This window comes from Tursiops truncatus, chromosome X (assembly GCF_011762595.2).
Source record: "Tursiops truncatus isolate mTurTru1 chromosome X, mTurTru1.mat.Y, whole genome shotgun sequence".
Lineage (NCBI taxonomy): Eukaryota > Metazoa > Chordata > Mammalia > Artiodactyla > Delphinidae > Tursiops > Tursiops truncatus.
The window spans coordinates 76,398,793-76,422,542 of record NC_047055.1 but is presented as its reverse complement, the minus strand read 5'-3'; the positions used below and the strand labels follow the sequence as shown (position 1 = coordinate 76,422,542).

Here is a 23,750-nt window from a genome sequence, read left to right as displayed (position 1 = left end):
CAGTATACCCAGCAAGGATCTCAATCAGATTCGACTGAGAAATCAAAAGCTCTACAGAAAAGCAAAAGCTAAGACAATTCAGCACCAACAAACCACCTTGAATGTAAATGAGTTAAGTGCTCCAAGCAAAAGACGCAGACTGGCTGAATGGATACAAAAACAAGACCCATATATACGTTGTGTGCAAGAAACCCACTTCAAACCTAGGGACCCATAGAGACTGAAAATGAGGGGATGGAAATAGATATTTCATGCAAATGGAAATCACAAGAAAGCTGGAGTAGCAATACTCATATTGCAGAAAATAGACTTTAAAATAAAGACGGTTACAAGAGACAAGGAAGGACACTACATAATGATCAAGGCATCAATCCAAAAAGAAAACATAACAATGATAAATATTTATGTACCCAACATAGGAGCACCTCAATACATAAGGCAAATGCTAACGACAATAAAAGGGGAAATTGACAGTAACACAATAGTAAAGGGGGATTTTAACACCCCACTTACACAAATGGACAGATCATTCAGACAGAAAATAAATAAACCCAAGCTTTAAATGACACAATAGACAAGACAGACTTAACTGACATTTATAGGACATTCCATCCAAAAACATCAGACTATATTTTCTCTCAAGTGCACATGGAACATTCTCCAGGACAGATCACAGCTTTGGTCACATATCAAGTCTTGGTAAATTTAAGAAAATTGAAATCATATCAAGCATCTTTTCTGACCACAATGCTATGAGACTAGATATCAATTACAGGAAAAAAAACTACAAACACATGGAGGCTAAATGATATGCTACTAAATAACCAAGAGATCACTGAAGAAATCAAAGAGGAAATCAAAAAATACCTAGAGAAAAATACCAATGAAAACACGACGAGCCAAAACCTATGGGGTGCAGCAAAAGCAGTTCTATAAGGTATGTTAATAGCAATACAATCCTACTGAAAGAAACAAGAAAAATCTAAAATAAACAATCTAAACTTCTTTCCCTAGGAACTAGAGAAAGAAGAAAAAACTCAAATTTAGTACAAGGAAAGAAATCATAAAGATCAGAGAAGAAATAAATGAAATAGAAACAAAGAAAACAATAGAAGGATCAATAAAACTAAAACTGGTTCTTTGAGAAGATGAAGAAAATTGATAAACCTTTAGCCAGACTCATCAAGAAAAAGGGGGAGGGGGACTCAAATCAATAAAATTACAAATGAAAAAGGAGAAATTAAAACTGACACTGCAGAAATACAAAACATCATAAGACACTACTACAATCAACTATATGCCAATAAAATGGACAACATGGAAGAAATGGGTAAATTCTTAGAAATGTATGACCTTCCAAGACTGAACCAGGAAGAAATAGAAAATACAAACAGATGAATCATAGGTAATGAAATTGGAAGTGTGATTTAAAATCTTCCAAAAAACAAAAGTGCAGGACCAGATGACTTCACAGGTGAATTCTAGCAAACATTTAGAGAAGAGCTAACACCCATCCTTCTCAAACTGTTCCAAAAAATTGCAAAGGAAGGACACTTCCAAACTCTTTCTCTGAGGCCACCATCACGCAGATACCAAAATCAGACAAAGGTATTACAAAAAAAAGAAAAAAAACAGACCAATATCACTGATGAATATAGATGCAAAAATCTTCAACAAAATACTAGCAAACAGAACCCAACAACACATTAAAAGGATCATACACAATAATCAAATGGGATTTATCCCAGGGATGCAAGGATTCTTCAATATACACTAATCAATCAATGTGATACACTATATTAAAAAATTGAAGAATAAAATCCATATGATCATCTCAATAGTTGCATAAAAACTTTTGACAAAATTAAACACCCATTTATGATAAAAAGTCTCCAGAATGTGGGCATAGAGGGAACCAACCTCAACATAATAAAGGCCATGTATGACATACCCACAGCAAACATCATTCTCAATGTTGAAAAACTGAAAGCATTTCCTCTAAGATCAGGAACAGGACAAGGATGTCCACTCTCACCACTACTATTCAACATAGTTTTGGAAGTCCTAGCCATGCAGTCAGAGCAAAAAAAGAAATAAAAGGAATATAAATTGGAAAAGAAGAAGTAAAACTGTCACTGTTTGCAGACGACATGATATTACACATAGAAAATCCTTAAGATGTCACCAGAAAAGTATTAGCGCTAATCAATGAATTTGGTGACGTTGCAGGATACAAAATTAATGCACAGAAATCTCTTGCACGCCTATACACTAACAACAGAAGATCAGAAAGAGAAATTAAGGAAACAATCCCATTCACCATTGCAACAAAGAGAATAAAAATCCAAGGAATAAACCTACCTAAGGAGGTAAAATAGCTGTACTCAGAAAACTATAAGATACTGATGAAAGAAATCAAAGATGACACAAACAGATGGAGAGATATACCATGTTCTTGGATTGGAAGAATAAACATGTGAAAATAACTCTACTACCCAAAGCAATCTACAGATTCAATGCAATCCGTATCAAATTACCAATGGCATTTTTCACAGAACTAGAACCAAAAAATCTTAAAATTTGTATGGAGACATAAAAGACTCCAAATAGCCAAAGCAATCTTGAGGGGAAATAAATGGAGTTGGATGAATCAGATTACCTGACTTCAGACTATACTACAAAGCTACAGTAATCAAGACAGTATGGTACTAGCACAAGAACAGAAATATAGATCTATGGAATAGGATAGAAAGCCCAGACATAAACCCACACACCTATGGTCAACTAATCTATGACAAAGGAGGCAAGGATATACAATGGAGAAAAGACACTCTCTTCAATAAGTGGTGCCAGGAAAACTGGACAGCTACATGGAAAAGAATGAAATTAGAACACTCCCTAACACCATACACAAAAATAAACTCAAAATGGATTAAAGACCTAAATGTAAGACCAAATACTATAAAACTCTTTGAGGGAAACACAGGAAGAACACTCTTTCATGTAAATCACAGCAAGATCTTTTTTGACCCACCTCCTAGAGTAATGGAAATAAAAACAAAAATAAACAAATGGGACCTAATGAAACTTTTACACAGCAAAGGAAACTATAAACAAAATGAAAAGACAACCCTCAGAATGGGAGAAAATATTTGCAAATTAATCAATGGACAAAGAATTAATCTGCAAAATATATAAACAGCTCATGCAGCTGAATATTAAAAAGAGAAACAACAGAATCAAAAAATGGGCAAAAGACCTAAATAGACATTTCTCCAAAGAAGACATACAGTTGGCCAAGAGGAACATGAAAATCTACTCAACATCACTAATTATTAGAGGAATGCAAGTCAAAACTACAATGAGGTATCACCCCACATTGGTTAGAATGGGCATCATCAGAAAATCTACGAACAGCAAATGCTGGAGAGGGCGTGGAGAAAAGGGAACCCTCTTGCACTGTTGGTGGGAATGTAAATTGTTACAGCCACTATGGAGAACAGTATGGAGGTTCCTTAAAAAACTACAAATAGAACTACCATATGACCCAGCAATCCCACTACTGGGCATATACCCTTAGAAAACCATAATTCAAAAAGAGTCATGTACCAATATGTTCATTGCAGCTGTATTTACAATAATCAGGATGTGGAAGCAACCTAAGTGTCCATCAACAGATGAATGGATAAAGAAGATGTGGCACATATATACAATGGAATATTACTCAGCCATAAAAATAAAGGAAATTGAGTTATTTGTAGTGAGGTGGATGGACCTAGAGTCTGTCATACAGAGTGAAGTAAGTCAGAAAGAGAAAAACAAATACCGTATGCTAACACATATATATGGAATCTAAGGAAAAAAAAAACCGGTAATGAAGAACTTAGGGGTAAGACAGGAATAATGACCCATACCTACTAGAGAATGGACTTGAGGATATGGAGAGGGGAAGTGTAAGCTGTGACAAAGTGAGAGAGTGGCATGGACATATATACACTACCAAATGTAAAATAGATAGCTAGTGGGAAGTAGCTGCATAGCACAGGGAGATCAGCTCGGTGGTTTGTGGCCACCTAGAGGGGTAGGATAGGGAGGGTGGGAGGGAGGGAGATGCAAGAGGGAAGAGATAGGGGAACATATGTATATGTATAACTGATTCACTTTGTTATAAAGTAGAAACTAACACACCATTGTAAAGCAATTATACTCCAATAAAGACGTTAAAAAAAACTTTAATCTTTGAAAAGAAAAAAAAAAGATGTGGTCCATATATACAATGGAATATTACTCAGCCATAAAAAGGAACGAAATTGGGTCATTTGTAGAGGCTTGGGTGGACCTAGAGAGTGTCATACAGAGTGAAGTAAGTCAAAAAGGGAAAAACAAATATCATATATTAATGCATACATGTGGAATCTAGAAAAACGGTACAGATGAACCAGTTTGCTAGGCAACAATAGAGACATAGATGTAGAGAACAAACGTATGGACACTGAGGGGGAAAGGGGGAGGGGGATGAATTGGGAGATTGGGATTGACATATATACACTAATGTGTATGAAATAAATAACTAATGAGGTCCTGCTATATAGCACACAGGGAACTCAACTTCACTGTACAGTAGAAACTAAAACAACATTGTAAAACAACTATACCCCAATTTAAAAATATAAAAATAAAAAAATAAATGAATAATATAAAAAATAATACTAAGCCCTAACATATCACTAATTGCATTGAATGTAACTGTTGTAAATACCCCAACTAAAAGACAGAGATTGGCAGAGTGAATTATATATGATTCAACATTATGGTGCCTACAGGAAACTCACTTCAGGTACAATCCATAGGTATGTTGAATGTGAATTGATGGGAAAAGATATACTATGGAAACAACTGAAAGGAAGCAGGAGTGACTATATTAATTAAAGATAAATTAAGGACCTACTATATAGCACAAGGAGCTATACTCAATATTTTATAATAACCGGTAAGGGAAAAGAATTTGTAAAAGAATATGTATATGTATAACTGAATCACTGTTCTGTACACCTGAAATGAATACAGCATTGTAAATCAACTCTACTTCAATAAAAAAAAGATAAAGTAGACTTGAGCACAATAAAATTACTAGAGATAGAGAGCAACATTACATATGATGAAAGGGTTGATTCACTAAGAAGATATAACAATCCTAAATGTGTATGCACCAAACAACAGAGCTGAAAAACATTTAAAACATTCAAAGTAAAAAAGTCATTAACAGACTGATGACAGGAAAATCTCCACTCACTTAGAAACTGAAAAACACCCTTCTAAATAGTCAATCGGTCAAAGAGTATGTCTCAAAGGAAATAAATATATTTTGAACCGAATAAAAATGAAAATACAGCACTAAAGTTTGTGGGACCCAACTAAGTCAGTCTTGGAAAATTCATAACACTTAATGTTTATATTAGAAAAGAGGAAAAGTCTCACATAAATCTACACTAATCTACACTATTCCTTCAAGAAATTAGAAGTGAAAAATAATTCCAAAGCAGAGCAAAGTAAGGAAATAATAAAGAGTATAAATCAATGAAAGTGAAAACAGAAAAACAATAGGGAAAATTAATAAAACCAAGAGCTGATTTTTTAAAATGTCCAATAAAATTACCAATCCTTTGGCAAGACTGACAAAGAAAAAAGAAAGAGAAAACAAATTACCAGTATCAGGAATGAAACAGAGGGTATTACTACAAACCCTGTGGGCATCAAAAGGATTATAAAAGAATACTACAAACAACTCTACACACATCAATTTGACAACTTAGGTGAAATTGACCACGTTCTTGGAAAAGAAATTACTCCAACTCACCTAATATGAAACAGATAATTTGAATCACTCTATAACTATTAAAGTAACTGAATTCATAATTTTAAAATTCCCCAAAATAAAATATTCAAGCCTAGATTAACTTGAGAATTATACCAAGCATTTAAAGAATTAACAATTCTACACAACATCTTCCAGTAAATAGAAGAATTAACAATTCTACACAACATCTTCCAGTAAATAGAAAACACTTCTTAACTCATTTTATGAGGGCAGAATTACCCTGAATACAAAACCAGACAAAGTACAAAAAAAGAAAACTATCGACCAATATTTCTCATAAATACAGACACAAAAATCCTTAATAACATATTAGCAAATAGAATTCAGCAATATATAAAAGAGATTATGCACCATGACTATGTGAGGTTTAATTAAGGACCACAGGGATACAAGACTGGTTCAATATTTGAAAATCAAATAATTTAATTCACCTTTTAACAGGCTAAAGAAGAAAAATCACAGGATCACAACAGTTGATGCATAAAAATCATTTAACAAAATTCAACATCTATTCATGATTTTTTTTAAAAAAAGCTCTCAGAAAAATAGGAATAGAGGGCAACTTCCTCAATTTGATACAGATCATCTACAAAAAACCTATAGCTAACATTATACTTAATGATGAGAGCTTAAATGTTATCCTTCTAAGACCAGGGAAACTCTTACCACTTATTCAACATAGTTCTAGAAGTCCTAGCATTAAGGCAAGAAAGAAATACAAGGCATATGGATTACAAAGGAGAAATTAAACTGCCTCTATTTTCAGATGGCATGATTGTCTACACAGAAAATCTCAAGGTATCTAAAAAATAATCCTAGAACTAATGAGTGAGTTCAGCATGGTCATAGGACATAAGATAAACATAAAAATCAGTTATGCATCTATATACTAGCAATGAACATGTGGAATCCAAAACCAAAAAATACAATACCATTTACAATTACTCAAATATGAAATACATAAGTGTAAATCCGACAATGTGTGCCTTTTGTATAAGGCTTTTTTCCCCCCATTCATCGTATTTTACAGATTTATCCATTGTTACATGCATAATTTTATTCCATTTTGTTGCTGAATAGTGTGTTATTGTATATCACAGTTTGTTTATCAGTTCTCATGTTACAGACATCCAGATTATTTCCAGATTGGAGCTATATGAATAAAGCTGATGTGAGTATTCATGTTCATGTCATTGTGTGGATATATATTTAAATTCTTCTTGAGTATATACTTAGACGTGGAATTGCTGTGTCATAGGGAATGCATATGTTTAACTCTAAAAGAACTGCCAAACTGTGTTTAAAGTGGTTGTATCATTTTCACTACCCGTTTATAAGATTTACAGTTGCTCTGCATCCTTCAAAAGATTTGGTATTGCAGTGTTTTTAATATTAACTATTCTGGATGGTATGTAAAAGTATCTCATTGGATTTTTTCTAACTGAGATATAATTGACATAATATAAAATTCACAATTTTAAAGTTTGTACTTCAGTGATTTTTAGTATATTCATTATGTGCAACTACCATCACCACCATATATACACGGAACATTTCTTTTACCCCATACGTATTAGCAACTAGTCCCAATTACCCCTCCCTACATCCCTTGGAAACCATTAACCTATGCTCTGTCTCTATGGATTTGCCTATTCTGAACACTTCATATGAATGGATCACATAATATGTGGCCTTTTTATCTGGCTTCATTTACTTGGCATAATGTTTTCAAGGTTCATCCGTGTTGTAGCATGTAACAATACTTCATTTCTTTTTACGGATGAATAACATTCCATTATATGGATTTACCACATTTTGTTTATTCATTCATCGGTTCATGGACTTTTCAATTGTTTCCACTTTTTGGCAGTTATTAATATTGCTGTTATGAACATTTGAGTAAGTTTTTTGTTTGAACATATGTTTTAAATTCTCTTCATATATATCTAGGCATGGAATTGTTGGGTCATGATGTAATTCTGTGTTTAATTTTGAGGAATTGTCAAACTGTTTTACACAGTGACTACACTATTTTACATTCTTTCCAGCAATGTATGAGGGCTCCAATTTCTCAGCATCTTTTCCAACGCTTGTTATTGTCTTTATTTTTGATAATAGCTATCCTAATAGATGTGAAGTGGTATCACATTGTGGTTTTTATTTGCATTTCCCTAATGGCTAATGATGTCAAGCATTTTTTAAATGTGCTTACTGGTCACTTACATATCTTCTTTGGAGAAATATCTATTCAAATCCTTTACTCATTTTTATATTGGGTTATTTGTTTTCTTGTTTATTGTTGAGTTGTAAGTTTTCTTTATATATTTTGGTCACTTGATACTGATATATAATTTGCAAGTATTTCCTCCCATTCTGTGGGTTGTCTTTTCACTTCCTTGATAGTTTGCTTTGGCACACAAGTTTTTAATATTGATGAAGTCTAATTTATCTATTTTTTCTTTGATTGCTTTTACTTTGGGAGGCATATCTAAGAAAGAGTTGCCTAACTCAAATTGACTCAGATTTGTACCTATGTTTTTTTTCTAAGAGTTTTATAAGCTTTAAATATTACATTTAGGTCTTTGATACATCATAGGTTAAATTTTGTATAGGGCATGAAGTAGGGATCCAAATTCATTCTTTTAAATCTGGATATCCATTTGTGTCAGCATCATTTGTTGAAAATACTATTCTTTCCCACTGATTGATCTTGGCACTCATAAAAAATCAAAATTTATATATTAAAGTCCTAAGCCCCAGTACCTCAGAATGTGACTACATTTGGGTTTTTAAAGAAGTGATTATGTTAAAATGAGGTCTTAGTGTGGGCCTTAAGCCAATATGACTGGTGTCCTTATAAGAAGAGATTTGGATACGGACATACAGAGAGAGAAGACCATGTGATGACATAAGTTGGAGGTCGCCATCTACAAGCCAAGGAGAGCAGCCTCAGAAGAACTCAATCCTGACAACACCTTTATTTCAGACTCCAAGCATCCAGAATCATGAGAAAATAAACTTTGGTTGTTCAATCCATGCTTTCTCTGATACTTTATTATGGCAAACTAACACAAGTATAAATATATAGATTTATTTATGGACTTTCAACTCTATTCTATCAGTCTATATATCTTTCCTTATTCCCGTACCACACTGTCTTGCTTACTACAACTGTGTAGTAAGTTTTGAAACTGGCAAGTCAGAGTCCCCCAACTTTGTCCTTCGTTTTCAAGATTGTTTGTCTATTTGGAATCCTTTGCTATTCCATAAAAATTTTAGTTTTTACAATATTCTATTATATGTATATACAACATTTTCTCTATCAATTCATTTGTCAATGGAGACTCAGGTTGTTTCCACTCTTTAGCTATTGTGAATAATGCTTCAATGAACATGGAAGAACAAATATATCTACAAGATCTTGTTTTCATGTCTTTTGGACAAATACCCAGAAGTAGGATTGCTGGATCATCTGCTAGTTCTATTTTTATTTTCTTGAGAAACCTCCAGACTGTTTTTCATAGCAGCTGCACCATTCTACATCCTCACCAATCAATTTCTCCATGTCCTCACCAACACTCATTGTTTTCTGTTTCTGTTTCTTTTTTAATATAGTGGTCATCCTAACAAGTGTGAGGTGATATCTTGTGGTTTTAATTTGCATTTCCCTGAGGATTATTGATATTGAATATTTTTTCATATAACTGTTGTCCATTTGTATATTTTCTTTGGATAAATGTCTATTTAAGACCTTTGGCCACTTTTCAATTGGGTTATTTGTTTCTCTACTATTGAGTTGTAGGAGTTCTTTATGTATTTCAGATACTAACCTCCCATCAGATATATAATTTGCAAATATTTTTTCTCATTTCATGGATTGCCACTCTGTTAATTATTTTCTTTGCTGTGCAGAAGCTTTTTAGTTTCATGCACTCCACCTGTCTTATTTTTGCTTTTGTTGCCTGTGCTTTTGATGCCATATCCAAAAAATAATTGCTAAGACCAATGCTACAGAGCTTTCCCCCTTTGTTTCAGAATTTTACAGTTTCAGGACTTATGTTTAAGTCTTTAACCCATTTTGAGATGTGTCTTAGTGCATTTGGGCTGCTATACCAAAATACTACAGGCTGGGTGGCTTATAAGAAACAGAAATTTATTTCTCACAGTTTTAGAGACTAGAAGTCCAAGATCATGGTGCCAGCATGGTGGGATGAGGGCCTCTTCTGGGTTTCAGACTTCTTGTTGTATCCTTACATGGTGGAAGAGGGCAAGGGAGCCCTCTCAGGCCTCCTTTGTAAGGACATTAATCCTATTCCTGAGGATTCCACACTCACGACCTGAGCACTTCCCAAGGTCCAGCTTCCTAATACCATCACACTGGCTATTAGAATTTCAACATATGAATTTTGAGGGGAAACATTCAGTTCATAACATTCTGTCCCTGTTCCCCATCCCCAAAATTCATGTCCTTATCACATGCCATCAATTCAAAAATCTAAATCCAAAGTCTCATCTAAAGCATCTACATGAGATATGGGTGAGATTCAAGGTAAAATTCATTCTGGGGGAAATTCCTATTCAGCTGTGAACCTATGAAATCAAACAAGTTATGTGCTTCCAAAATACAATGATGAGACAGGCATATGATAGACATTTCCATTCTAAAAGGGAGACATAGGAAAGAAGAAAAGAGAAACAGGTTCAAAGCAAGTCCAAAACCGTAAGGACCACTCAGGCAAACGTACCTTCTGGACACACTTGAGCAGTGGTCCACCACAGTTTTTAGCAGCCCTTTGCCTACAGCTTTGCTGGGCACAGTTCACTCTGCAGCTCTAATGTGTTGGAGTCACATGCCTGCCACTCTCCCATGCTAGAATCACACACACACACAGGTCACCTACCAGTCTGCAGTTGTAGGTATAGCCTAGCCCTAGAGTTCCATTAGGAATTGCCTTAGCAGAGTATGTTTGCAGTAGCCCTCTGACTGGGTCATGCACCTGTGGCTCCAGATGGCTCCATCCTTCAAAATCTAGGTGGAGGTAACCATGATCCAATAGCTTACGCACTCTGTGCACTGGCAGAGATAACACCTCACCTATGAAGCCAAGTTATACCATCTACCTCCAAATGGGTAGATAATTTTAGGACAGGAATGGGAGGAGCAGAGTCGTGAAATCATTCTGCCCGCAGGCCCTTTCACTATGGGCCTATGATGGGAGAGGCAGCACCAGTGGCCTCTGAAATGCCTTTGGGGTTATTTTTCTACTGTCTTAGACAACAGTAGATCCTAATTTCTGTTTAGATGTCTGACTAATCTCCCCATTTTCTTGATGAATAGCACCTGGCTTGCATTGATATGCTGATGCGTACTAATCTTATCAAATTTGGCCACAACCTTTGTGCTCTCTCTTGACAAGCTTTCTAATTCCTTTCAACATGAATAGGGAGATCAGTCTGGGAAGAACCAGCATCTTAATAATATTGAGTCTTCCAATCCGTAAATGTGGTATATATCTCCATTTATTCAGGTCTTCTTTAAGTTTTCTTAGCCATGCCTTGTAGTTTTCAGCGTAGAGATCTTGTATGTCTCTCATTAAATTTATTCCTAAGGATTTTTATGTTTTTGATACTATTGTATACAAAATGGTTTTGTATTTAATTTTCAAATTTTATACAAGTAGTATATAAAAACACATTTGATGTTCTTACATTAACCTTGTATCCTCCAAACTTGCTAAATTTGCTTAATAAGTCTAGTAGTTCTTCTGTAGATTCCTTAGGATTTTCCATGGAAACAATTATGTAATCTGCAGATTAAAACAGCTTAATTTCTTTCTTTATAATATTTGTTCCCTTTATTTTTCCTGCACTATTGCACTATCTAGGATCTCTAGTGAAATTTTTAAAGGTAGTGGTAGAGTGGCATTGTTGCTTTTTTCCCAGTACTAGAGGGAAGCATTGACTAGTTTTGTTTTCCCTATTAAGTTTTTGTTTTCACTACTATCATGTTCATTGTAGATTTTTCATAAATGCCCTTTACCAGCTTGAGGAAGTTCCTTCTATTGGTAATTTGCAAGAGATTTTTTATCATTGGTGGATAGTGAATTTTGTAAAACATTTTATCTACATTTATTGAAATGCTCATGTGCTTTTTCTCCTTTATTCTGTTAATATGGTGAACAAGATTGGTTGATTTTCTAATGTTCAGCCAATGTTGTATTCCTGTGATAAACTCTACTTTGTCACAATGCAAATCCTTCTAATATATTGCTGAATTTGATTTGCTAGTACCGTTTTTTTACAAATGACCAAAACTTTTATGTTAACAGTACACTGAAAAGTTTATATTTACTTCCATATGTTTTGTGAGGAAAATCTCTACTTCTATTTCTATATAGGTGCTCCAAAGAAAACTTACAATTTTGTTAGGTAAAGATGTTTCTATCTTCAAGCTGTATAACGGTTCTAGGCATTTAGACAGAAAAAGAAATTTAAGTAACCTGAGAAACAACCTTTGTGAAAGTCCTGGATCCATTACTTCAACTTTAAACCATCTTTCACCATTATTCACACACTGCCTATGAAGATGAGTCAAATCTCAAACGACCTAATTCCTCCCCCCACTACTCACCAGTCACAACTTTAGAAATCACTGTGGAAATTTAATCTTTAAAATGTAATAAATGAACCTCAACAGTGCTTTTCCTTCTCCTCTTCCCTTTGAAAGCATCGAGAAACCTCATGTTATTATAGACCAAACTCTACGGCCAGCAGTGGATGCCAAGGGGTCACAGAAGCAATGCAGAGGTTTAAGATGTTCTTGGACAAAGTAGTTACTTCTTTCCTTTCAGTTCATCTTTTACCTTCCATAGGACCAGTTCCATGCAGGCAGTTGCATTTTCACTTCAATTGTGACCATCATCCTGAATGATTCTCCGCAGGTAGTCAGCCACTAGACTCTTAAGGGATCTTTTGTGACGTAAACCTAGCCAATGAGAAAACATAACTGTCATGTCCACAACTGAAGTATGAATTAACTTAAGTGCATAGAGACTATGTTCAAAACTATGTCCAATTAGTACAGTGTCAGCACTGAACAGGTTCAACAAGATGGCTTGCACATCATGGATTGAGGTTTTTGTGTTCTTCAAGTCATCTTCAACCACACCAGAGAACCTAGTGTTATAGTCAATGACTTCATCTGGTTTCACAAATGTATCATAGACCACCTGGAGGATCAACCACTGTCACTCGAGTAAGTTCCAAACCTTTGACTGTATAGCACATCTCATAATTCACAGCAAATACACTGTGATACCTGTCGGGGTGTGGGAACTTAACAAAAGTCTTCACAAAGTCCTCTAGGTTTTCTTTTTGATCATGAACGTGAAACTTGGCAACCTGGCACATGGGGGATCCAAGGACACCTTCAAAACAGCTGTACTGCCTTTCTAAGCCACCAAGAACTTTATGACTCAACACTTGGCCAAAGTGATAATGACATTTTTCTACCCTGCTGTGTTTGCCTGTGGAAGTCACGCCATAGATCTTCCCACATCGACAGCACATTCATACTAATATTCTTAGAAGGATCATTTACAAGAATTTTTTGTCATGCCTGAGTTTAAAAGAACACTTCCTGGCTTGTCAGGGTTGGGTTGGGGGTAATTGTTTCCATGTAACTGTTCTTCAGTTAGAAGGTAGTCTTTAAGATGTCTGTAGAGAATAATTCCTGTGAGCACATTTTTCTTTTCATTCTTTTTCAATCCAGTTGTCTTTTTGTCGTTACTGCTTCCAGACACATCTTGGCCTCTCAGCTTCTTAAGAATATTTATTGCTATGTTCACATATATATTTTGACTGCCACAGTGTTTGTAAGTGGCCTTTTCTCCTATTTTAGCCTTGTTAAAAGCCTCATCCTCCGTTTTATAAAATCTCAAATACTTCTCAAAAAGGGAGGTGGACAGAGCATTATCTTACTTCATCAGGTACTTTGGACAAGGATTCTGATGTTCCTAAAGCCTGCTTTGGATGAGCCAAGTTATATTTCAACATCTTTACAGGAAAAGAAGCAATACTTTTCACAGGAAAGTGTGATCTATTTGGCCTTGCAGTTGGATTTTCCTTTGAAGAACTATATCCACATGAAGGCTGTTTGATGTACATGAATTTTCTCCTGAGGCTTTCCTTTGGATCTGTGAGGCTGGACATGCAAATGTACTTTTCTTCTGTCCTGAAGTGGCAGCAACAAAAGCCTGATCACCTTTAATGGCAGCCATTATCTGCACTGACTGTTGCTGGGCTTGAAGGATTCCAGTGTGACTAATTAGTGGTGGGACTGGTCCCCTGAATGGGCCAGTGATATCTCTACTGATTGGAACATCAAACTTGGCAGTGTGTGCCATTCCTCTTTTTCGTCCAGAAATTTTCTGGTAATACAGCATATCTAATTCTATTTCATTTCCTGAAACCTACTTAGCAGTCTCTCCCTTATGAGCTTTGCTTCGTGTGAACTCACTGAAAATTCGAAGACATTCCTTCATAGTGTCATCAGAATCAGAGGGAGTGTCATTTTCAGTACATTCTATTTCAAAATCAAATTCAACTAATCTGCTGTCTTCAAAAGTAGTGAAGCCCTTACTATCATCTTGTATTCTCAAAACTTTGCCTTTCACACGGTTAGCTTGGTGAATATCACCATTCAGTTTCTTCTTTCTGAGTATCAATTGTTTTTACACATCTTGTGCTCTTTGGATAACTTTCATTATGACTTTCCTTCTGTATTTCTTTGTCATTAAGAGGTGCATAAGATATACTTTCTTCTGAAATACAGACATACTTTTTCTCACTACCAAAGCTTCCCATCTTAGAAATGTGGTTTTTAACAGCACACAAGTTTTGTTACCTTTAATACCTTAATCATTCTTTTGGGAGCAGGCTATTTTCAGGAAAACCTTGTCTCACATTTGTGTCACTCAAGGAGTCCACAGGGTTTTGCAATAGCTCTTCAAGTGCTAAAGTAAACCTGGAGAGCCTCTTCTGCTTTTCTTCAACTTCAGTCTTGATTGACTCCATTTCTTCATTGATACTTTCCAATTCTTCCATAGTTGTGCCCATGAATTCAACATGGCTCCTCTGCACCCCAAGCACCTCCAAGCTGCTGCAGCCACCTGCCTCACTCAGTTCCCACCACATTTCCTGGTGTCTGAACTGGCAGTACAAACGCTAGCACCAATGCCCGTGGCTGTCATAAGGACATGGAAAATGGCAAAAGTAACACTTGGAGGGTAGCATGGGCCATTGCTCAAGGCCACCTCCTCTGGCTCTGAAATTGTGCACACTGATGGCAAAACCAGGTGAAGGTGAAAACCTGCCCTGCTGATTTTCTAGTACTTTAAGTATTTTTGCATCTATGATCATGAGTGAGATACACATCTAATTTTCTTGCAATAATTTTACCTGATTTTGGTATTAGGGTTATGCAATCTCATAAAACAATTAAAGAGTTGTTCCTCCCTCCCCTATTCTCTGAAAGAGTTTGTGTAATATTGGTGTTATTTCTTTCTGAAATGTTTGAAAAAATTCAAAATCATCTAGACTTGTAGTTTGCTTTCTGAGATAAATGTTGATCTTTTTTTCATTCAATTTATTCTGAATTGACAATACCTTTCAATTTAAATATTATTCATGTATTTCTTCATTTCTGAGAAATTCTCTTCTTTTTAAAAGTTATTGCTTCACATCCATTTTATCTATCTTCATTTTTAGGAATCGCTATTTTAAAAAGTTTGAACCCATAGGAGCACCTCAATACATAAGGCAACTGCTAACAGCTATAAAAGAAGAAATCAACAGTAATACAATAATAGTGGGACACTTTAACAACTCATTTACACCAACGGACAGATCATCCAAACAGAAAATTAATAAGGAAACACGAGCTTTAAATGATACAATAGACCAGATAGATTTAATTGATATTTGTAGGACATTCCATCCAAAAACAGCAGAATACACTTTCTTCTCAAGTGTGCATGGAACATTCTCCAGGATAGATAACATCTTGGGTCACAAATCAAGCCTCAGTAAATTTAAGAAAATTGAAATCATATCAAGAATCTTTTCTGACCACAACGCTATGAGATTAGAAATCAATTACAAGGGAAAAAAAACAACACACAAACACATGGATGCTAAACAATACGTTACTAAATAACCAAGAGATCACTGAAGAAACCAAAGAGGAAATCAAAAAATACCTAGAGACAAATGACAATGAAAACACGATGATCCAAAACCTGTGAGATGGAGCAAAAGCAGTTCTAAGAGGGAAATATATAGCAATAAAAGCCTACCTCAAGAACCAAGAAAAATCTCAAATAAACAATCTAACCTAACACCTAAAGGAGCTAGAGGAAGAAGAACAAACAAAATCCAAAGTTAGTAGAAGGAAAGAAATCATAAAGATCAGAGCAGAAATAAATGAAATAGAAACAAAGAAAACAATAGCAAAGATCAATAAAATTAAAAGCTGGTTCTTTGAGAAGATAAACAAAATTGATAAACCATTAGCCAGACTCGTCAAGAAAAAGAGGGAGAGGACCCAAATAAATAAAATTAGAAATGAAAATGGAGAAGTTACAACAGACACCACAGAGATACAAAGCATCCTAATAGACTACTACAAGCAACTCTATGCCAATAAAATGGACAACCTGGAAGAAATGGACAAGTTCTGAGAAAGGTATAACCTCCGAAGTCTGAACCAGGAAGAAATAGAAAATATGAACAGACCAATCACAAGTACTGAAATTGAAATGTGATTTAAAATCTTCCAACAGGGCTTCCCTGGTGGTGCAGTGGTTGAGAGTCCGCCTGCCGATGCAGGGGACACGGGTTCATGCCCTGGTCCGGGAAGATCCCACATGCTGTGGAGCAGCTGGGCCCATGACCCATGGCCACTGAGCCTGCGCGTCCAGAGCCTGTGCTCTGCAACGGGAGAGGCCACAAGAGTGAGAGACCCACGTACCGCAAAAAAAAAAAATCTTCCAACAAACAAAAATCCAGGACCAGATGGCTTCACCGGTCAATTCTATCAAACATTTAGAGAAGAGCTAACACCCATCCTTCTCAAACTCTTCAAAAAAATTGCAGGGGAAGGAAAACTCCCAAACTCATTCTATGACCTCACAATCACCCTGATACCAAAACCAGACAAAGATACTACAAAAAAAGAAAATTACAGACCAACATCACTGATGAATATAGTTGCAAAAATCCACAACAAAATACTAGCAAACAGAATCCAACAACACATTAAAAGGATCATACACCATGATCAAGTGGGATTTATCCCAGGGATGCAGGTATTCTTCAATATACACAAATCAATCAATGTGATACACCGCATTAACAAACTGAACAATAAAACCCATATGATCATCTCAATACATGCAGAAAAAGCTTTTGACAAAATTCAACACCCATTTATAATTAAAAAATTCTCCAGAAAGTGGGGATAGAGGGAACCTACCTCAACATAATAAAGGCCATATACGACAAACCCACGTCAAACATCATTCTCATTGATGAAAAACTGAAACATTCCTCTAAGACCAAGAAGAAGACAAGGATGTCCACTCTCACCACTCTTATTCAACATAGATTTGGAAGTCCTAGCCATGGCAATCAGAGAAGAAAAAGAAAGAAAAGGGGGGAGGAGCTTCAAGATGGCAGAAGAGTAAGACACGGAGATCACCTACCTCTCCACAAATACATCAGAAAAACATCTACATGTGGAACAGCTCCTACAGAACACCTACTGAACACTGGCAGAAGACCTCAGACCTCCCAAAAGGCAAGAAACTCCACACGTACTCCCCACGTAGGACAAAAGAAAAAAGAAATAACAGAGACAAAAGAATAGGGATGGGGCCTTCCCCTCTGGGATGGAGCTGGGAAGGAGTGAAGGTTTCCACACACTAGGAAGCACTTCGCGGGTGGAGACTGTCGGTGGTGGAGGGGGGGGGGCTTCAGGGCCACGGAGGAAAGCACAGCAAAAGGGGTGCAGAGGGCAAAGCAGAGAGACTCCCGCACAGATGATCAGAGCCGACCAGCAATCACTAGCCCAAGAGACTTGTCTGCTCACCCGCCGGGGCGGGCGGGTGGTGAGACCTGAGGCTCCAGCTTCGGAGGTCGGATCCCAGGGACAGGACTGGCATTGGCTGCGTGAACACAGCCTGAAGGGAGCAAGTGCGCCACAAATAGCCGGGAGCCAGGAGGGTGCCTGGGCAAAAGTCTGCATGTGCCGAAGAGGCAAGAGACTTTTTCTTTCCTCTTTGTTTCCTGGTGCCCAAGGAGAGGAGATTAACAGTGCCGCTTTAAGGAGTTCCAGAGACAGGTGCGAGCCACGGCTATCAGAGTGGACCACAGAGACAGGCATGAGACACTAAGGCTGCTACTGCCACCACCAAGAAGCCTGTGGGCAAGCACAGGTCACTATCCACACCTCCTTTCCTGGGAGCCTGTGCAGCCCGCCACTGCCAGGGTCCCGTGATCCAGGGACAAATTCCCTGGGAAAACACACGGTGCACAGCAGGCTGGTGCAACGTTATGGTGGCCTCTGCGGCCACAGGCTCACCCCACACTCCGTACTCCTCCCTCCCCCAGGCCCGAGAGAGCCAGAGCCCCTGAATCAGCTGCTCCTTTAACCCCGTCCTGTCTGAGTGAAGAACAGACGTCCTCCGGCAACCTACATGCAGAGGCGGGTCCAAATCCAAAGCTAAAACCCAGGAGTTGTGTGAACAAAGAAGAGAAAGGGAAATTTCTCCCAGCAGCTTCAGGAGCAGCGGATTAAATCTCCACAATCAACTTGATGTACCCTGCATCTGCGGAATGCCTGAATAGACAACAAATCATCCCAAATTCAGGAGGTGGATTTTGGGAGCAGAAGTATATATACATATATTTTTTCCCTTTTTCTCTTTCTGTGAGTATGTATATGCTTCTGTGTGTGATTTTATCTGTATAGCTTTGCTTTTACCATTTGTCCTAGGGTTCTGTCTGTCCGTTGTTTTGTTGTTGTTGTTTTAATTTAATTTTTTTTCTTAATTATTTTTTTATTTTAATAAATTTATTTTCTTTTATTTATTTTCTTTTATTTTTTCTTCCTTCTTTCTTTCTTTCTTTCTATTTTTTCTCAATTTTATTCTGAGCCATGAGGAAGAAGGGCTCTTGGTGCTCCAGGCAGGCTTCAAGGCTGTACCTCTGAGGTGGGAGAGCCAACTTCAGGACACTGGTCCACAAGGGAACTCCCAGCTCCACATAATATCAAACGGCAAAAATCTCCCAGAGATCTCCATCTCAACAACAACACCCAGCTTCACTCAATGACCAGCAAGCTACAGTGCTGGACACCCTATGCCAAACAACTAGAAAGACAGGAACACAACCCCATCCATTAGCAGAGAGGCTGCCTAAATCATAATAAGTCCACAGACATCCCAAAACCACCACCAGAGGTGGATCTCCCAACAGAAAGACAAGATCCAGCCTCATTCACCAGAACACAGGCACAAGATCCCTCCACCAGGAACCCTACAAAACACACTGAACCACCCTTAGCCACCAGGAACAGACACCAAAAACAATTGCAACGAAGAACCTGAAGCCTGCAGAAAGGAGACCCCAAACACGGTAGAGTTAAGCAAAATGAGAAGACAGAGAAATACACAGCAGGTGAAGGAGCGAGGAAAAAGCCCACCAGACCTAACAGATGAAAAGGAAATAGTCTACCTGAAAAAGAATTCAGAGTAATGATAGTAAAGATGATACAAAATCTTGGAAATAGAATAGAGAAAATACAAGAAATGATTAACAAGGACCTAGAAGAGCTAAAGAGCAAACAAACAGTGATGAACAACACAATAAATGAAATTAAAAATTCTCTAGAAGGGGTCAATAGCAGAATAACTGAGGCAGAAGAACGGATAAGTGACATGGAAGATAAAATAGTGGAAATAACTACTGCAGAGCAGAATAAAGAAAAAAAGAATAAAAAGAATTGAGGACAGTCTCACAGACCACTGGGACAACATTAAATACACAAACATTCGAATTATAGGGGTCCCAGAAGAAAAAGAAAGGGACTGAAAAAATATTCGAAGAGATTATAGTTGAAAACTTCCCTAATATGGGAAAGGAAATAATTAATCAAGTGCAGGAAGCACAGAGAGTCCCATACAGGACAAATCCAAGGAGAAAGATGCCAAGACACAAATTAGTCAAGCTATCAAAAATTAAATACAAAGAAAAAATATTAAAAGCAGCAAGGGTAAAACAACAAAAAACACACAAGGGAATCCCCATGAGGTTAACTTCTGATCTTTCAGCAGAAACTCTGCAAGCCAGAAGGGAGTGAAAGGACATATTGAAAGTGATGAAGGAGAAAAATCTACAATCAAGATTGCGCTACAGTGCAAGGATATCATTCACATTTGATGGAGAAATTAAAACATTACAGACAAGCAAAAGCTAAGAGAATTCGGCAACACCAAAGCAACTTAACAACAAATACTGAAGAAATTTCTCTAGGCAGGAAACACAAGAGAAAGAAAAGACCTACAATAACAAATAAAAAACAATTAAGAAAATGGTAATAGAGACATACATATCAATAATTACATTAAAAGTAAATGGATTAAATGCTCCAACCAAAAGACATAGACTGGATGAATGGATACAAAAAGAAGACCCATATATATGCTGTCTAGAAGAGACCCACTTCAGACCTAGGGACACATACACACTGAAAGTGAGGGGATTGAAAAAGATATTCCATGCAAACGGAAATCAAAAGAATGCTGGAGTAGCAATTCTCAGATCAGACAAAACAGACTTTAAAATAAAGACTATTGCAAGAGACAAAGAAGGACACTACATAATGATCAAGGGATAGATCAAAGAAGAAGATATAACAATTGCAAATATTTATGCACCCAACATAGGAGAACCTCAATACAAAAGGCAAATACTAACAGCCATAAAAGGGGAAATTGACAGTAACACAATCATAGTTGGGGACTATAACACCCCACTTTCACCAATGGACAGATCATCCAAAATGAAAATAAATAATGAAACACAGGCTTTAAATGAAACATTAAACAAGATGGACTTAATTGATATTTATCGGACATTCCATCCAAAAACAACAGAATACACTTTCTTCTCAAGTGCTCATGGAACATTCTCCAGGATAGATCATATCTTGGGTCACAAATCATGCCTTGGTATATTTAAGAAATTTGAAATTGTATCAAGTAGGTTTTCCAACCACGAAGCATTGAGAGTAGATATCAATTACAGGAAAAAAAAAACTTAAAGCATACAAACCCATCGCAGCTAAACAATACATTACTTAATAACCAAGAGACGACTGAAGAAATCAAAGAGGAAATCAAAAAATACCTAGAAACAAATGACAATGAAAACACGATGCTCCAAAACCTATGGGATGCAGCAAAAGCAATTCTAAGAGGGAAGTTTAAAGCAATACAAGCCTACATTAAAAAACAAGAAACATCTCAAATAAAAAACCTAACCTTGCACCTAAAACAATTAGAGAAAGAAGAACAAAAAAAACCCAAAGTTAGCAGAAGGAAAGAAATCATAAAGATCAGATCAGGAAGAAATGAAAAAGAAGTGAAAGAAACGATAGCAAAGATCAATAAAACTAAAAGCTGGTTCTTTGAGAAGATAAACAAAATTGATAAACCTTTAGCCATACTCATCAAGAAAAAAAAGGAGAAGACTCAAATCAATAGAATTAGAAATGAAAAGGGAGAAGTAACAACTGACACTGCAGAAATACAAAGGATCATGAGAGATTACCACAAGCAAACCTAAGCCAATGAAATGGACAACTGGGAAGAAATGGACAAATCTTGGAAAGCACAACCTTCTGAGACTGAACCAGGAAGAAATAGAAAATATGAACAGACCAATCACAAGCACTGAAATTGAAACTGTGATTAAAAATCTTCAAACAAACAAAAGCCCAGGACCAAATGGCTTCACAGGCAAATTCTATCAAACATTTAGAGAAGAGCTAACACCTATCCTTCTCAAACTCTTCCAAAATATAGCAGAGGGAGGAACACTGTCAAATTCATTCTATGTGGCCACCATCAACCTGATATCAAAACCAGACAAAGATGTCACAAAGAAAAAAACTACAGGCCAATATCACTGATGAACATAGATGCAAATATGCTCAACAAACTACTAGCAAACAGAATCCAACAGCACATTAAAAAGATCATAAAACATGATAAAGTGAGGTTTATCCCAGGAATGCAAGGATTCTTCAATATACACAAAGCAATCAATTTGATACACCATATTAAAACTTAAAGGAGAAAAACCATATGATCATCTCAATAGATGCAGAGAAAGCTTGCGACAAAATTTAACACCCTTTTATGATAAAAAGAATCCAGAATGTAGGCATAGAGGCAACTTTCGTCAACATAATAAAGGCCATATATGACAATCCCACAGCCAACATTGTCCTCAATGGTGAAAAACTGAAACCATTCCCACTAAATCAGGAACAAGACAAGGTTGCCCACTCTCACCATTATTAGTCAACATAGTTTTCGAAGTTTTAGCAACAGCAATCAGAGAAGAAAAAGAAAAAAAAGGAATCCAAATCGGAAAAGGAGAAGTACAGCTGTCACTGCACATGACAGGTTTCAATAAAGAGATAATCCTAAAGATGCTACCAGAAAACTACTAGACCTAATCAATGAATTTGGTAAAGTAGCAGGATACAACACTAATGCAGAGAAATCTCTCACATTCCAATACATTAATGATGAAAAATCTGAAACAGAAATTAAGAAAACATTCCCATTTACCATTGCAACAAAAAGAATAAAATATCTAGGAATAAACCTAACTAAGGAGACAAAAGACCTGTATGCAGAAAATTATAACACTGATGAAAGAAATTAAAGATGACACAAACAAATGGAGAGATACACCCTATTCTTGGATTGGAAGAACCAACATTGTGAAAATGACTCTGCTACCCAAAACAATCTACAGATTCAATGCAATCCCTATCAAACTACCACTGGCATTTTTAAGAGAATTAGAACAAAAGATTTCACAATTTGTAAGGAAACACAAAAGACGCCGAATAGCCAAAGCCATCTTGAGAAAGAAAAACGGAGCTGGAGGAATGAGGCTCCCTGACTTCAGACTATCCTACAAAGCTACAGTAATCAAGGCAGTATGCTACTGGCACAAAAACAAATATATAGATCAATGGAACAGGATAGCAAGCTCAGAGATAAACCCACACACATATGGTCACCTTATCTCTGATAAAGGAGGCAACAATATACAGTGGAGAAAACACAGCCTCTTCAATAAGTGGTGCTGGGAAAACTGGACAGGTACATGTAAAAGTATGAAATTAGCACACTCCCTAACACCATACACAAAAATAAACTCAAAAGGAATTAAAGACCTAAATGTAAGGCCAGACACTATCAACTTGTTAGAGGGAAACATAGGCAGAACACTCTATGACATAAATCACAGCAAGATCCTTTTTGAACCACCTCCTAGAGGAATGGAAATAAAAACAAAAATAAACAAATGGGACCTAATGAAACTTAAAAGCTTTTGTACAGCAAGAGAAACCATAAACAAGACCAAAAGACAACCCTCAGAATGGGAGAAAATATTTGCAAATGAAGCAACTGACAATGTAGTAATATCTCCAAAATTCACAAGCAGCTCATGCAGCTGAATATGAAAGAAAACAAACAACCCAATCCAACAATGGGCAGAAGACCTACAC

The 23,750-nt window shown here is 36.6% G+C and overlaps 1 protein-coding gene across 4 annotated transcripts in view; it reads right to left on the bottom strand.

Annotated features, from left to right (window-relative positions):
• The window catches only part of YIPF6 (Yip1 domain family member 6), an 87,718-nt gene that overhangs the window by 14,033 nt on the left and 49,935 nt on the right, over positions 1–23,750 (bottom strand). The window contains exon 7 of one of the 4 annotated variants that reach the window (XM_033848984.2): positions 10,644–12,863. The exons of the other annotated variants lie outside the window; for them this stretch is intronic. Coding sequence (XP_033704875.1) covers positions 12,784–12,863 — 80 coding nt within the window. The 3' untranslated portion in view covers positions 10,644–12,783. Of the gene's footprint in view, positions 1–10,643; positions 12,864–23,750 lie in introns of those variants that run through there. 4 annotated transcript variants of the gene reach the window in all.